Genomic DNA, 17,309 nt, shown 5'->3' with positions numbered 1-17,309 from the left:
GTGCAGCAGGCCTTCATGGTAAAATAGCTGCTAGGAAACCACTGCTAAGGACAGGCAACAAGCAGAAGAGACTTGTTTGGGCTAAAGAACACAAGGAATGGACATCAGACCAGTGGAAATCTTTGCTTTGGTCGGATGAGTCCAAATTTCAGATCTTTGGTTCCAACCACCGTGTCTTTGTGCGACGCAGAAAAGGTGAACGGATGGACTCTACATGCCTGGTTCCCACCGTGAAGCATAGAGGAAGAGGTGTGATGGTGTGGGGGGGCTTTGCTGGTGACACTGTTGGGGATTTATTCAAAATTGAAGGCATACTGAACCAGCATGGCTACCACAGCATCTTGCAGCGGCATGCTATTCCATCCGGTTTGCGTTTAGTTGGACCATCATTTGTTTTTCAACAGGACAATGACCCCAAACACACCTCCAGGCTGTGTAAGGGCTATTTGAACAAGATGGAGAGTGATGGGGTGCTACACCAGATGACCTGGCCTCCACAGTCACCAGACCTGAACCCAATCGAGATGGTTTGGGGTGAGCTGGACCGCAGAGTGAAGGCAAAAGGGCCAACAAGTGCTAAGCATCTCTGGGAACTCCTTCAAGATTGTTGGAAGACCATTTCCGGTGACTACCTCTTGAAGCTCATCAAGAGAATGCCAAGAGTGTGCAAAGCAGTCATCAAAGCAAAAGGTGGCTACTTTGAAGAACCTAGAATATAAGACATATTTTCAGTTGTTTCACACTTTTTTGTTAAGTATATAATTCCACATGTGTTAATTCATAGTTTTGATGCCTTCAGTGTGAATGTACAATTTTAATAGTCATGAAAATACAGAAAAATCTATAAATGAGAAGGTGTGTCCAAACTTTTGGTCTGCACTGTATATAGTGCTGGGTTGCCAGCCTGTTCTAATAATATGGGCTTCACAAATAGACTGTAAACTAGACTCTGTGCATCACACGTTACCCTGGATTGTAGACTGTAGTGAAAAATGATCTCTCTTAGAAACCGGGATGGGGATAGTCCTGAAAATGGTAGAATGAATCCTACTCACCCAAGATAGTTGGTATGTAGCCTATGACTGGAGGTCTTCAATCAGTTTTTTCATGACAAAAGGTTACTTAATTTTATAAGCCGAATCCATAGAAGAAGGATCGTGGACTTCCAGGTATGGAAAAAATGTAGAGGCCCACTTGAAGTCAAAATTAAACTTAACTAGTTTGACTGTTGGGGAGATTGATGTTAAAGGCCTTGGATTTGGTATTATTTACTTTAATTCTGGAAAGTCAACCAAAAATATTGAAGATCCTAAAGATTTTAGGGTGAGCGGTGAGTAGGACGTCCTCAGAAAAAAACCCACATTTGTGTTCCTCCGCTTCACTGACTGTACCCTAAATGCTGCAATCCTTACGACTAAAATGAGCTAAAAGCTCGATAGCCATGGCAAAGAGTGCAGGAGATAGAGGACACCCCTGGCTTATACCTTGATATATCCGAATAAGATCAGATTCAGATCCTCGACTTCAGACCCTAGTCAAGAGGTCGGCGTAAAGAGATTGAAGAATATTGAGAATCACTGGGTCAAAACTCATGTGTTCTAAAACACTCGCTAAGTAAGACCATGAGACCGAGTCAACGCCTTGCTTATATCAATACTTAATAACATACCCTGTCTAGCATGACCCCATCCCAACTTCAGAAGTGAGATAATATTAAAAACATTGTCTTGAGCTTGTCTATAATGCATCAATTCTTCATGATCTGGAAGAATATATTTAGATATAAAGGAATTCAAGAGTGGCCAATATTTTGGTAAGTATTTTAAGCTCAATGTTAATTAATGAAACTTGGGCTTGGGTTTTACATTAATGTGGGCAAGATTAAAGGAGGGCCTCAACAGTCTAGAGTGCAAGTGAGAGAAGGCAGAGACTAGTTGGGGGCTAAAATAGGAGTCACATTATTCGTAGTATTGATTATTTGACCTGCCAGGTCCTGGAGTCTTGGAAGATTTTGTAACATACCTGGCGGCGTCCTTGCATGGTGGTCCATCTCCCACTGTGCAAGAGCGCGCACTTGATCTCCAGTCCAGAATGTCTCTCTGGCTTCCCTCCATGCTGTCTGTTTGTGTCTGTTTCTGCTGCTTAAGGGCGGCGCCCGATCACTTCCTGCTTTTTGTACCTGCTGTGGGTCACACCCCTTGTGCGTCCTCAGCCTATTGCTGTCTGTCACCTGGTATATAGCTCAGCTGCTCCCATCTATCCCTGCCTGAGCATAGTGTTTCATTCAGTGTGTGCTTTCACTCTGAAGGTGCCAGGTCCCGTTCTTTGTCTCCTGTCTTGTGGTATCAGTTCCCGTGTCTGAACTGAGTCCTGTCTATGTCTCCTGCCTTGCGGTATCAGTTCCCATGTCTGAGCTGAGTCCTGTCTATGTCTCCTGCCTTGCGGTATCAGTTCCCGTGTCTGAACTGAGTCCTGTCTGTGTACTCTTGCCTGCTGCCTTTCCTGGAGGCTGTATTTCCAGTCCTGTCTGAACACGCTCCTAGCCTGTTCCTCCCGCCTTCTAGGGGCCGATTACCTAGATCCGTTCCTGTATCTTGTCTGTCCTGTCTGAACACGCTCCTTGCCTGTTCGTCCCGCCTCTCTGGGGGCCGATTACCCAGACCTGCTCCTGTATCTTGTCTGTCCTGTCTGAACACGCTCCTTGCCTGTTCGTCCCGCCTCTCTGGGGGCCGTATTCCCAGACCCGCTCCTGTGTCCCGCTCCTGTGTCGGTCTCGTCCGTACACTCAGTTCCAGTCTGTACTCTCTCCTATCTTTCATCTGTCTTTTCTCTATGTCTGTTCCTTTCCTTTTTCTGCAGAGTCTGAACTCGTACCTAACTCCTGCCTGTTGTCTCTGTACTCCCGTTTGTGAGTTTGTGGTCCACTCACTACTTCACTGCAAGTACCCTGTGGGTGTCTGGCTCTGCCTTTCCCTTCCTGTCTGTTCCGTGTGAACAGAGCCATGTCCCCCCTACTCAGCCTTGCCTGCTCTGACTCCTTTGCTCACCGCTCCGGCGGTTCTAGCCTGCTCTGACTCCTTTGCTCACCGCTCCGGCGGTTCTAGTCTGCTCTGACTCCTTTGCTTACCGCTCCGGCGGTTCTAGCCTGCTCTGACTCCTTTGCTCGCTGCTCCGGCAGCCTTGCTCCGCTCTGACCCTTTTGCTCGCTGCTCCGGCAGTCTCGCTCCACTCTTGCTCACCGCTCCAGGCGGCCTCGTCCTGCTTTACTCTTGCTCACTGCTCCAGCAGTCTTGCTCAGCTCTGATCCTTTGTTCACCGCTCCTGGCGGCCTTGTCCTGCTCTACTCTTGCTCACCGCTCCAGGCGGCCTTGTCCTGCCCTGTTCTCGCTCACCTCTCTGGGCGGCCTCACTCTGCTGTGTTTGTCCGCCACATCTGTGGTTCTGTTCATGAGTCCCAGTGTGTACTGGGTCCTATCCCGCCAGTGTCCCTACCTGCTAGTGCCTCCCTGTCTGCACTCTAGCTGTGCTTGCCTGTACCCCTCTGCCTGTATTGTTCCTGAGTCCCAGTGTGTACTGGGTCCTATCCCGCCTGTGTTCCTACCTGCTAGTGCCTCCCTGTCTGCACTCTAGCTGTGCTTGCCTGTACCCCCCTGCCTGCATACCTGCCTGCCTGCATACCAGTCGTGCCTGCCTATACCCACCAGTCTGTGTGCCAGCCTACCAGTCTGTTCCTGTATTCCCCTGTGTGGGTCAACAGCCGTGTCCGGGGTCTGTCCTGGAGTAGCACCTGGTCCCTCTGCTCGGTTCCTCCTTGGTGCACTGGCGTCGTATGCCGTCGTGCGACCCTGGTCGGATCGGGTGAATACCTAGTTAAGCCCCTCCAGGCATTCACTCTCCGGCACGGTCCAGTGGAATCACTACAATCACACGCACACGCCGCTCAGCCCGGGCGTGTGCATAACAGCATGCTCAGGCCATGGTTCCCGTTGAGCCCCACGGCCTTCGCTCTCTGAGAAGTTTTCCAGCGAATACATGCATTAAATTAAATAAATACATTTTTTTTTTTCCTTAGCTGAGTTCCAGGCAATTACGCACCGTCCAGATGGATCTATCAGCTCTCGTTCCTGCGGATCCGCCACGTTACTATGGGGATCCAAGACAGTGTCGTGCATTTGTGGAGCAATGCATGCTACACTTTAAGGCCTACCCTCTCTATTTTCCTTCCGATTGGGCTAAAGTGGCCTTTATGATTGACTACCTAGCGGGTGATGCCTTGAAATGGGTCACCCCCCTATGGGAAGCATGGGATCCTGTCGTCCTTGACCTGCAGGCCTTCCTGGTGGCCTTTCGTATGGTCTTCGAGGACCCTAACCCTGAAGCCCCTGCTGAAGCTTCACTTCCCAATATCCCGGAGCAGCCCCGATGGGTAATGTGTGTGGGTAGCGCAATAGTCCTCCAGCCCAATGAGACTACTGCCCACCCAGAATCCTCACAGGGTGACTACGCTTTCCGGAATACTTCTCCCAACCTCAAGAGGCAGTCCAGACGTGCTAGACGTAGAGGCAAGCCGTCACGCCAGGGTCTGTCCTCCCTGAGACCTCCTGACCCCAACCTTGAAGTCCCTACTGAAGCTTCATCTCCCTGTATCCCGGAGAAGCCCCAACGGGTAATGTGCGTGGGTAGTGCACCAGTTCTCCTGCCCGAAGAGACTTCTGCCCATCCAGACTCCACACAGGAGAACTTCCTGCACCCGGCATCAGATGCTTCACCCACTTTAACCGGTGTGCATGTCCAAGGATGCTCCAAAGCTGTGGTTACCTCAGAGTCTGTGCACCTCTACTACCTGGTGGAGGACCCCCTGTTGCCTCCTGAATCCTCCGGGATACCACTCGATGACAAATGGAGAGAGACTTCTCTACACCAGGTACTCGATACTTTGTCCGCTTCGTCCTGTGAGCCTGACAATGGGTACCCCAAAGTGGTAGTTACCCCCGAGTCTCTACACCCCTCCGACCAGGCGGAGGACCTCCAGTTGTCTCCTGAACCCTTCGGGGTGCTACCTGGTAGCGAAAGGACAGAGACTCTCCTATACTCTGTACCTGATACCTCGCTCGCTTCGTCCAGTGAGTCCAACCTAGTGTACTCCGAAGCAGAGGTTACTCCTGAGTCTCTACACCCCTCCGACCAGGCGGAGGACCTCCAGTTGTCTCCAGAACCCTTCGGGGTGCTACCTGGTAGCGAAAGGACAGAGACTCTCCTATACTCTGTACCTGATACCTCGCTCGCTTCGTCCACTGAGTCCAACCTAGTGTACTCCGAAGCAGTGGTTACTCCCGAGTCTCTACACCCCTCCGACCAGGCGGAGGACCTCCAGTTGTCTCCAGAACCCTTCTGGGTGCCACCTGGTGGTGAATGGACAGAGACTTTCCTATATCCTAGATCTGATACCTCGCTTGCTTCGTCCAGTGAGTCCGACCTAGTGTACTCTGAAGCAGAGGTTACCCGTGAGTCTCTACACCCCTCTGACCAGGCGGAGGACCGCCAGTTGTCTCCAGAACCCTTTGGGGTGCCACCTGGTGGTGAATGGACAGAGACTTTCCTATACTCGGTACCCGATACCTCGCCTGCTTCGTCCAGTGAGTCCGACCTAGTGTACTCTGAAGCAGATGTTTTCTCTGAGCCTCTGCACTCTTCTGACCCGGCGGAGGACCTCCAGTTGTTTCCTGAATCCTCCGGGGTACCACCAGATAACAAAGAGACACTGACTTTTCCTCATTATGTACCTGATAACCCGTCTATTTCTTCCTGTGAGCTTGACAAGATGTACCTCGAAGCAGAGATTACCCCCAAGTCTCTGTCCCCCTCCAACCCGGTGAAGGACTTCCAGTTGTCTCCTGTACCCTCTGGGGTGCCACCTGAAAATATGTGGAGAGAGACTTCCTTGTGTGCTGTTCCTGGTACTCCACCCGTTTCGTCTGTTGCTGAGGATGGCTGGATAGGAGGTAGCATCCTAGCTAACCAGATGAGATCAGTTTTTCCTGTGGACAGTGGAAGTGATCTCCTTGAAGTGAACGACTGGTCCTCGAATTCCCTGCGGAAGATTCTGGCAGGCCTGAAGAAGAGGGGGCGTAAGGGGGGGGGGTACTGTAACATACCTGGCGGCATCCTTGCATGGTGGTCCATCTCCCACTGTGCAAGAGCGCGCACTTGATCTCCAGTCCAGAATGTCTCTCTGGCTTCCCTCCATGCTGTCTGTTTGTGTCTGTTTCTGCTGCTTAAGGGCGGCGCCCGATCACTTCCTGCTTTTTGTACCTGCTGTGGGTCACACCCCTTGTGCGTCCTCAGCCTATTGCTGTCTGTCACCTGGTATATAGCTCAGCTGCTCCCATCTATCCCTGCCTGAGCATAGTGTTTCATTCAGTGTGTGCTTTCACTCTGAAGGTGCCAGGTCCCCTTCTTTGTCTCCTGTCTTGCGGTATCAGTTCCCGTGTCTGAACTGAGTCCTGTCTATGTCTCCTGCCTTGCGGTATCAGTTCCCGTGTCTGAGCTGAGTCCTGTCTATGTCTCCTGCCTTGCGGTATCAGTTCCCGTGTCTGAGCTGAGTCCTGTCTTTGTCTCCTGCCTTGCGGTATCAGTTCCCGTGTCTGAACTGAGTCCTGTCTGTGTACTCTTGCCTGCTGCCTTTCCTGGAGGCTGTATTTCCAGTCCTGTCTGAACACGCTCCTAGCCTGTTCCTCCCGCCTTCTAGGGGCCGATTACCTAGATCCGTTCCTGTATCTTGTCTGTCCTGTCTGAACACGCTCCTTGCCTGTTCGTCCCGCCTCTCTGGGGGCCGATTACCCAGACCTGCTCCTGTATCTTGTCTGTCCTGTCTGAACACGCTCCTTGCCTGTTCGTCCCGCCTCTCTGGGGGCCGTATTCCCAGACCCGCTCCTGTGTCCCGCTCCTGTGTCGGTCTCGTCCGTACACTCAGTTCCAGTCTGTACTCTCTCCTATCTTTCATCTGTCTTTTCTCTATGTCTGTTCCTTTCCTTTTTCTGCAGAGTCTGAACTCGTACCTAACTCCTGCCTGTTGTCTCTGTACTCCCGTTTGTGAGTTTGTGGTCCACTCGCTACTTCACTGCAAGTACCCTGTGGGTGTCTGGCTCTGCCTTTCCCTTCCTGTCTGTTCCGTGTGAACAGAGCCCTGTCCCCCCTACTCAGCCTTGCCTGCTCTGACTCCTTTGCTCACCGCTCCGGCGGTTCTAGCCTGCTCTGACTCCTTTGCTTACCGCTCCGGCGGTTCTAGCCTGCTCTGACTCCTTTGCTCGCTGCTCCGGCAGCCTTGCTCCGCTCTGACCCTTTTGCTCGCTGCTCCGGCAGTCTCGCTCCACTCTTGCTCACCGCTCCAGGCGGCCTCGTCCTGCTTTACTCTTGCTCACTGCTCCAGCAGTCTTGCTCAGCTCTGATCCTTTGTTCACCGCTCCTGGCGGCCTTGTCCTGCTCTACTCTTGCTCACCGCTCCAGGCGGCCTTGTCCTGCCCTGTTCTCGCTCACCTCTCTGGGCGGCCTCACTCTGCTGTGTTTGTCCGCCACATCTGTGGTTCTGTTCATGAGTCCCAGTGTGTACTGGGTCCTATCCCGCCAGTGTCCCTACCTGCTAGTGCCTCCCTGTCTGCACTCTAGCTGTGCTTGCCTGTACCCCTCTGGCTGTATTGTTCCTGAGTCCCAGTGTGTACTGGGTCCTATCCCGCCTGTGTTCCTACCTGCTAGTGCCTCCCTGTCTGCACTCTAGCTGTGCTTGCCTGTACCCCCCTGCCTGCATACCTGCCTGCCTGCATACCAGTCGTGCCTGCCTATACCCACCAGTCTGTGTGCCAGCCTACCAGTCTGTTCCTGTATTCCCCTGTGTGGGTCAACAGCCGTGTCCGGGGTCTGTCCTGGAGTAGCACCTGGTCCCTCTGCTCGGTTCCTCCTTGGTGCACTGGCGTCGTATGCCGTCGTGCGACCCTGGACGGATCGGGTGAATACCTAGTTACGCCCCTCCAGGCATTCACTCTCCGGCACGGTCCAGTGGAATCACTACAATCACACGCACACGCCGCTCAGCCCGGGCGTGTGCATAACAGATTTGCCCAATTGAATGGCCTGGAGAACCTTCTCTAGTGAAATGGCCATTTCAATTAAATCACAATCCTCGGGATCCAAGAAAGGGATGACCCAAGGGACTTAAAACACATCTTACACTGTTTTATGTAAGTAATTATTTTGGCATCAAGTGTGTTGTTTATTAACTCATAGGGCTGTGGGGAAAAATTTGGATACAAGGCTAGATGGATTAAGCATATATTACATATGTTTTTACATATAATTTACATAGATGTTGCTCTATTTCTGACCTAGGTGAAATTCAGAAGCATCTGGAATAATTGGTCTTGACTATCGTTGTGTCTGTTGTGAACACTAACACTGCCAAACCTCTCCCAATATCTCAGTTTCCTTGATGAGTCTGAGGTGTAACTTGAAGTTCTTAAATTCCAATAATAAATGCTATTGGCCCCCACTACCATATACTATTTCTAATACTGAAGTCCTCTTATGTAGCACAAGGTCTTTTTGGACCCCTAAAATAACAATGTCTAAGCGCAACTGCTACCAACGCACCCTCTATATCTTCTGGTCATAGCTACATTTCTAGATTATGGCTGACAGTAGGACTTCAAGATCTATAAAATATAGCTGATGTTCTACTCACGTGTTGCAGGTCACTGGTGGTGGTGGGTTTTTGAAGGTCAACTCATGGTAGGTCCTATAAACGTGAACCGGGAATATACCACCAATGATAATGTCTCCATCTCGATAAAGGCCTGATATATTATTCCCCTGAATCTTGCACCCTTGGTCTATTACCAATCCTCCAGCACCTGGAATCAGAAGACAAGTGAAGAGCAACAAATCTCGAGTAAACCTCTGGTAGAAAAGGGCACCACAGAATAACACGACCAGTTTCAAGAGAGAAGGAACCAGCATTGCTTTCCAAGACTGGGGATAAGAAGGAGAAAGCAATTTACTGAGATTCCCTGAGTTAAAAAAAAATAAAATGTTGAAAATAATAATAAATTGCACGAAATAGAAGAAGGCATTAAGAGGGATTCGAGGAGGTTTATGGCAAGAAGCACAGTGTTCCCCGCACTCGATTCCTCACTGTTGACTGTTGAGTAGGGTTATGTCTTTTTATATGACAAGCCGCCCAGAGGGATAAAATATTACGTTCATTATCCACATAATCTTTTCTGTGACAGCTCAGTCAACTAATATCATGGGGATAGAAGATGTCTCGGGACCATGGTCACCACCTGGGCTATCAAATGGGATTTCTTGTTATGGATCGTCAAAGACATAATGGTGAAATGAAAGGGTCAAAGTTGAAAGACACTAGCCAATGACATGGAAAGGAAAAATAGATGCAAGCAAGTGGAGAACATCCAAATATGGTTCTTGTTAAATCTGAGCATAGATCATAATGGTACCATTGGGATGGCACTATTTGGATCTTTTAGCAATTTCAATATGGACATGTCACCAGGAATCATGAGGTCCCATGACAAAAATAGCTCAATTGTAACTTTAAGGCCACGGCCCCACTATCAGTATTTGGTCAGTATTCAATCAGTATTTTTTCTCAGTGGGAGCCAAAACCAGGAGTGGGTCAAAAATCCACTTGTTTCTATTATACCTTTTCTCTGATTGTTCCTCGCCTGGTTTTGGCTCCCACTCCTGAGAAAAAATACTGACCAAATACTGATAGTGGGGCCGTGGCCTAAGTCATTGATTTTGGATAACCATCACAGTAGACGTTGATATTTATGGTGATTTGGATTAACATAAGGTTTCTATGAGAAAACTGCACCAGATCCACTAGAGTCCACCGAAGTAAATGGATGCCCTTTGACTGTAATGGGCATTTTACAATTCTTTACATGTATATCCAGGTCCAGATGCGTAACATGCAACTGGGGCCCAAATACAAAATCTGCAACTGGGCCCCTAAACTCTCTCCTGTTAATCCTAAACTCTATTAGGCTCTATGTCCCAGGTGAAGCCATACCATCTGGCTGGTTATGAGGTTGTACAGATCCCAACTCGATAACATCTGTGGGAGCCTTTTGGATCAGTCAATCTTGAGAACACCTGAAATTTTAGGAACGTCTAAATACATTTAGCTTTTTGCTTTATCAGAGATGAAACAAGGACTTAAAGCTGCCCAATGACTAATGAGTATTGTCCATGAGCTAAGATGGTCCATGTAATATTCTGCTATCTATGACTGTACAGACTGTACAGACAATGTGCGGAAAGAGAAGACTCAGAGATTGAGATGAGTGAATACTTTGAATTAAAAATTATCCAGTTTCGTAGAATTTTTCTTAAAAATTAGCTTCAGAGGGATTCGATTCACAATGAGTCTAAAATACTGCAAAACCTCCAGTTGCCCTGAAAAGTCATATATGACACTCTGAGGTCTACTAGGACTGTATCCAACCCCATGCAACACTTTAACCAAAACAGGGCCTTAGTAATGTCAAGATGACATCAACAAATAGATCTATAGGTACACGGATGGTAATTGGTGGTAGCAAACAGCCTGTTCTACACTCATTAATCTGTTTCCCTCCTGTGCTGTCTTACACTATGACTGCTCATCTCGAAATCATTTATAATCTACTTTAGGACATGACAACATCTTTGGCAGAACACTTGGGCATCATTTCTATATTTGCTTTTAGCATGTATAAATGACTGTAAACGGTACATAATCAGCAAAATGCTTACAGCTCTTCTAAAAGATTGGGTGGAAAGGTTTGAGTAGATCTGGACCTCTGGACAGATTACACTGCCTTTAATCTACTTTTTTTTTTATGACTGTTGGACCTTAGAAGTCCCAGCAGACCGTTAACCCATTTCCTGGTGCTCCACTCTTTTGTGACTCTCTCTTAGCTCCCTCCACCATCAAACTCCATTATAACCAGTCTGGGCCTAGGTTCTGCTCTACATTAGTAGGGCCTCTATCAGGCACACCCTCTATGACCAGCAGTGCCATTCTAATCATATGACTTTATCTGTCCATTTTCAGCTTTTTATCTGTGAACAGGTAATTTACTTTTTTCCACCCTCCATTCATTTGATTATTGTCATTATCCTCATGTTTTATCTCTGCATTTATTGTACCTTTTTTGATAACCCCTTTACTTAAAAAGCCATCCCTGGACGAGAACTGCACTTATAACTATAGACCGGTCTCTAATCTTTCCTTCATCTCTGAACTCCTAGAACTCCCGTCTAATCCGCTATCGCTCAGATAACTTGTGGTGCCCTGCTGCGCATTGGTGCCACAGATCCCAGAGGGGTGCATGGACTTACTTCTCTACAAGAGGCCCTCATAGCATTCACACACCTCCACCCTACCACCTCAGACCACCAGTGGGAGCCCGGATAGGGATATATATATACTGGAGGGTGGAGTTAGGCAGTCTGTCTGTGAGAAGGAGAGTCTGTTGAGAGGAGCTCCTGCAGAAGCTAGCCTGCAGTGGAGCTCAGTCAGTTCAGTCCAGACTCAGAGAGCTCGAGTTAGTGAGCCTAGGGTGTGCCGACGCCAAAAGAGCGGTGAAGAGTAGCGAGACCTACTGCCCGTGTGAAGCCGAGTGAGGGCCCCGAGTGTGGCCGAAGGCGAGTGGAGTAAGCAAGCAACATAGGGGGGCAGAGGAGCTTAACCAGCTCACCCCAAGACCATTTACCGGACACCGGGTCCGCGTCTGCAGGGATTCCTTACATCCAGCAGAAACAACCGGAACCCCTGGCGAACTATATGTCCCAGGAACACCAAAAGCTGATTGTGTACCAGGGTCAGGAGTCACGGAGGCCCAAGAGACCAGGGAGTGTGATCTACAACAGAAGGCCCTACCACCAGGTCAGCAGGTGCAAGACAGAGACCAAGTTAGGCCTAGCTCCAGGCAGGTCAGAAACTTATCAAGGAAAGGCAAGGAACAGGAGGCCCCACACCTGCTCACTGGGGAGAGTCCTGATATGCACCCTTCACACTGAAGTACCCTGGACCGTGCCAGAAACCCCACCAGTAAAGGTACTGAAGTGAACTGTTGTGTGTGTGCCTATTCTTCCTCTGACCCGGCTGGGTCCCCTCTGTCCTGCATCCCTACACTTACACTGCCCTGAGGCCCCACTCCACCTGTGGGGAGTCGTACCAATGAAGCTGCCTAAACACCAGCCTCAGAGGACTGTCGCAGCCCTGGTGATGCTCACCAGACACCACAGGTGGTGTCACGAACATCCCTATCCCATACAACTTTCCCCCTTCTTTTAAGAGTGACCCCAGGGTATGGGCTCGGGAGCCGACCACCGCGACATCCCCCGAGATCAGGCAACAACAATGCCCGGGCGCCGAGTCATCCCCATCCCCTGGGCGCGTCAAACTCTCTTCTCGACCCTTTACAATCCGGTTTCCGCTCCTCACACTCCACTGAAACTGCCCTCACTAATGTCTCTAATGATCTACTAACAGCTAAATCTAATGGTCACTACTCCCTGCTGTTTCTCCTGGATCTCTCTGCCGCTTTTGACACTGTGGATCACCAGCTCCTCCTCACTATGCTCTGCTCTGTAGGCCTCAAGGACACCGCTCTCTCCTGGTTCTCCTCCTATCTCTCTGACCGCTCCTTCACGGTATCTTTTACCGGCTCCTCTTCCTCTAATCTTCCCCTTACTATCAGGGTTCCACAAGGATCAATCCGAGGCCCCTTCCTCCTTGTATACTGCCCCTATTGGGCAAACCATCAGCTGATTTGGTTTCCAGTATCATCTCTATGCTGATGACACCCAACTATACACTTCTTCACCTGACATCTAAGGCTGTGTGCCCACTTTGCAATTCTGCTGCAGAAACGCTTAAAAACTGCTTGGTAGAAGGTCTGCCATGTTCCCCAATGATAATTCGCATGTGCTGTGTACATGCTGCGGAAATATCCGCTGCGGATTATCATTGCGGAAAAATCCGCAGCATTACCAATTATTTTGCGGAATTGCATTAAATCGCATAATATCCGTATGACTACCCGTGCACATGCGGATATCATGCGGTTCAATGTGTGGATGGTACCCAGGTTTGGAGAAGAGGAGACTCTCCTTCAGACCAGGGTACCATAGTACCTGTAAAAAAAAAAAGAATAAAATAAAAAATATACATTAAACTTACCTTCCGATGGCCCCCGGTCTCCATAGCGATCCGTCCTGGCTCGCCGGCAGCTCGCGATGGTCTAAAAGGACCTGCCATGACGTCATTTAGTCATGTGAAGGGTCACGCGACCGCTGACATTGGCGGTCGCGTGACCCGTCAATGACTAAATGACATCATGGAAGGTCCTTTTAGACCACCACTAGACAACGGAAAGACCGACGAATCGGATAAGGAGACCGGGGGCCATCAGAAGGTAAGTATAATATTTATTTTTTACCATTCTTTTACAGTCACACTATATAAATCCATGCCGGTTGCATGGATTTATATAGTGTGACCAAGTTGTCAAGCACTTTTCCAAATGATGCTAAAACCGCTTGGAAAGTGCTTGACAATCCGCATGTGGAAATGCATGTGAAGAACGCTTCACATCCGCATGTCCCTGGCAAGAAGAAAGCATATAAAATCCGCATGCGTTTCTCTGCCAGGGAGATGCAGAAATGCTCAGGAAAATCCGGAGCATTTCTGCATCGTGGGCACTTAGCCTAATACAAAATACCAGTGATTGTCTGTCCATTGTCTCTAACATCATGTCCTCCCTCTATCTGAAACTGAATCTCTCCAAAACTGAACTCCTTATTTTTCCTCCCTCTACTAACCTACCAATACCTGACTTTTCAATTTCCTTGGGTGGCACCACCATAACTCCGAAGCAGCAAGATCGCTGTCTTGGAGTCATATTTGACACACAACTTTCCTTTATTCGCCATATTCAATCACTCACTCGCTCATGTCACCTGCACCTTAAAAACATCTCCAGAATCTGACCTTTTCTCACATTTGATACTGCAAAAACTCTTACTGTTGCTCTTATTCACTCTCGTCTGGACTACTGCAACTGTCTTCTAATTGGTCTCCCTCTAAACAAACTCTCTCCTCCCCTCTCCAATCCATTCTGAATGCAGCAGCCAGGGTCGTTTTTCTATCAGGCCACTTCACTGATGCCTCTACTGTGGCGCCCCTGCGGGTCCAGTTGCCACAGAGGTACTGCATCTCAGCCAGTGGTGTGGTACCCCACTCTCAGGTCAGGTAAGGAGGGAGCACTACCCGGGACCCAACCACTCACATCCAACACTACATCACTCCTTTAGGGAAGGTCCAGATAGCTCCTGAGGGAGAGCACAGACCCGGCCCCGGTCTGGAGTATGGAACTAAGTAGTGGAGGTGGGTGGAGGAAGTAGTTTAGGGGAGCACTGAAGGGAGAGTATAAAAGAAGGGTTGAGACATCTAGAAGGGTTCTGGTCCTGGAGTTCAGTAAGTGAGGACAATTGAGGAGTAAGGTTCATATGGCGAGGGGGCCCAGTCAAAGGATCCCAGTAGGAGAGAGGAGACCGGAGCAGTAAGAAAGGCTCCAGAGGAGAGAAAGGATCCTAGGGGCACGGGAAGTGTGGAGTCCACACCCCTGCAATTCTGTCAGATAATACTCAGTTTCTTCCTGGAAATGATTGCAATCACAAATTCTTTGGTCTTATTATCTTCATTTAATTTGCTTGCAAGGAAAAAACACAAAAGAGAATGAAGCAAAAATCAAATCATTGATCATTTCACACAAAACTCCATAAATGGGCCAGACAAAAGTATTGACACCCTCAGCCTAATACTTGGTTGCACAACCTCTAGCCAAATTAACTGCGAACAACCGCTTCCGGTAACCATCAATGAGTTTCTTACAATGCTCTGCTGGAATTGTAGACCATTCTTCTTTGGCAAACTGCTTCCAGGTCCCTGATATTTGAAGGGTGCCTTCTCCAAACTGCCATTTTGAGATCTCTCCACAGGTGTTCTATGGGATTCAGGTCTGGACTCATTGCTGGCCACCTTAGAAGTCTCCAGTGCTTTCTCTCAAACCATTTTATAGTGCTTTTGGAAGTGTGTTTTGGGTCATTGTCCTGCTGGAAAACCCATGACCTCTGAGGGAGACCCAGCTTTCTCACACTGGGCCCTACATTTTGCTGCAAAATTTGTTGGTAGTCTTCAGACTTCATAATGCCATGCACACGGTCAAGCAGTCCAGTGCCAGAGGCAGCAAAGCAACCCCAAAACATCAGGGAACCTCCACCATGTTTGACTGTAGGGACCATGTTCTTTTCTTTGAATGCCTCTTTTTTTTTCCTGTACACTCTATGTTGATGCTTTTTCCCAAAAAGCTCTACTTTTGTCTCATCTGACCAGAGAACATTCTTCCAAAACGTTTTAGGCTTTCTCAGGTAAGTTTTGGCAAACTCCAGCCTGGCTTTTTTATGTCTCGGGGTAAGAAGTGGGGTCTTCCTGGGTATCCTACCATACAGTCCCTTTTCATTCAGACGCCGACGGATAGTACGGGTTGACACTGTTGTACCCTCGGACTGCAGGGCAGCTTGAACTTGTTTGGATGTTAGTTGAGGTTCTTTATCCACCATCCGCACAATCTTGCATTGAAATCTCTCGTCAATTTTTCTTTTCCGTCCACATCTAGGGAGGTTAGCCACAGTGCCATGGGCTTTAAACTTCTTGATGACACTGCGCACGGAAGACACAGGAACATTCAGGTCTTTAAAGATGGACTTGTAGCCTTGAGATTGCTCATGCTTCCTCACAATTTGGTTTCTCAAGTCCTCAGACAGTTCTTTGGTCTTCTTTCTTTTCTCCATGCTCAATGTGGTACACACAAGGACACAGGACAGAGGTTGAGTCAACTTTAATCCATGTTAACTGGCTGCAAGTGTGATTTAGTTATTGCCAACACCTGTTAGGTGCCACAGGTAAGTTACAGGTGCTGTTAATTACACGAATTAGAGAAGCATCACATGATTTTTCAAACAGTGCCAATACTTTTGTCCACCCCCTTTTTTAGGTTTGGTGTGGAATTACATCCAATTTGGCTTTAGGACAATTCTTTTTGTGTTTTTTCATTGAAGACAAATTAAATGAAGATAATAATACCAACGACTTTGTGATTGCAATCATTTTCAGGAAGAAACTGAGTATTATCTGACAGAATTGCAGGGGTGCCAATACTTTTGGCCACCACTGTATAGCGCATACCACGGGTGGCGTCACAAATCTTTATTCCCCTCTATTCTTTATTTTATTGACTGCCCTGGGCCACGGACCGGGTCACTGCCACCGTGACTACCCCAAAAAGGACCGGCCCGGCTACCGAGTACCCTACGGCTCCAGGGGGCGCGTCACTACCCTGTGCCAGTCATTGCACTGGTTACCCATTCACCATAGAATACAATACAAATACAAACTCATCTCTCTCACCCACAAAGCTCTCCACAGTTCTGCACCGCCTTATATCTCAACCCTCATTTGTCTATCACCCCTCCCGTGCCCTCCGTTCTGCAACTGATCTAAAACTAACATCCTCCTTAATCCGAACCTCACACCTCCGCCTCCAAGATTTCTCTTGTGCCGCGCCAGTTTTCTGGAATGCACTGCCCCAAACGATCTGACTGATATCTAGCCTCCATGTCTAAAAGCGTGCTTTTGTAATAGTGGGGAAGGACGTAGCCTTCCTTTGGCACTGACGTAGTTAAAGAAAGTGTTCCCGTAGTTAGACCTCTCTGAACTGTTGGTAGGCCAAGCTAAGGGGTTAGCTTCAGTGGTCCAGTCAGTAGAGTAGAGGGGGAACTTAGTGCCCTGATCAAGCCTTGAGTGTTATAGAGCTTGTTCCTGGCATAATTCCTTGTGGGCTGCAGTACCTGTAACCAGCCACAAGATGCCACTATCCTGGGTGCAGATGTCAGGTTGAGTCTGCTAGCAGTGTTACAGACAGTGATGGGGTTAATGCTGTGTGATGGCAGCCCACAGAGGGTGGGCACATTAGGAAAATCCCTGCTTAGTTTCCAGGAGCAGGAAGTGATGAGTCAGTAAGAGATAGGACAGTGAACTGTACGGGCAGCCTGACTATATGGTGGCTGCTAGGGTAGACGGGAGCTCCATACCCTCAGACAGTGGGATCACCAGTGTAAAAGTCTCCCTACGCAAGAGTCCTGTTAGCCGGTCGGAAAAACTCAACAGAGGTATTGAGGACCCG

At 48.8% G+C, this 17,309-nt stretch overlaps 2 protein-coding genes across 2 annotated transcripts in view; both read right to left on the bottom strand.

Moving 5' to 3' along the window:
- LOC141167149 (uncharacterized) overlaps positions 1 to 17,309 on the bottom strand; it is a 1,037,600-nt gene that overhangs the window by 814,024 nt on the left and 206,267 nt on the right. The window lies entirely within an intron of this gene.
- The window catches only part of LOC141165662 (extracellular calcium-sensing receptor-like), a 71,770-nt gene that overhangs the window by 16,915 nt on the left and 37,546 nt on the right, over positions 1 to 17,309 (bottom strand). Inside the window, exon 7 of the mRNA XM_073651435.1 lies at positions 8,735 to 8,903. Coding sequence (XP_073507536.1) covers positions 8,735 to 8,903 — 169 coding nt within the window. The remainder of the gene's footprint in view (positions 1 to 8,734; positions 8,904 to 17,309) is intronic.

Source organism: Phyllobates terribilis, unplaced genomic scaffold (genome assembly GCF_046119375.1).
Source record: "Phyllobates terribilis strain yellow unplaced genomic scaffold, ASM4611937v1 Scaffold_11__3_contigs__length_659146591, whole genome shotgun sequence".
Taxonomy (NCBI): Eukaryota; Metazoa; Chordata; class Amphibia; order Anura; family Dendrobatidae; genus Phyllobates; species Phyllobates terribilis.
This window is presented reverse-complemented; position numbering and strand designations above follow the sequence as displayed.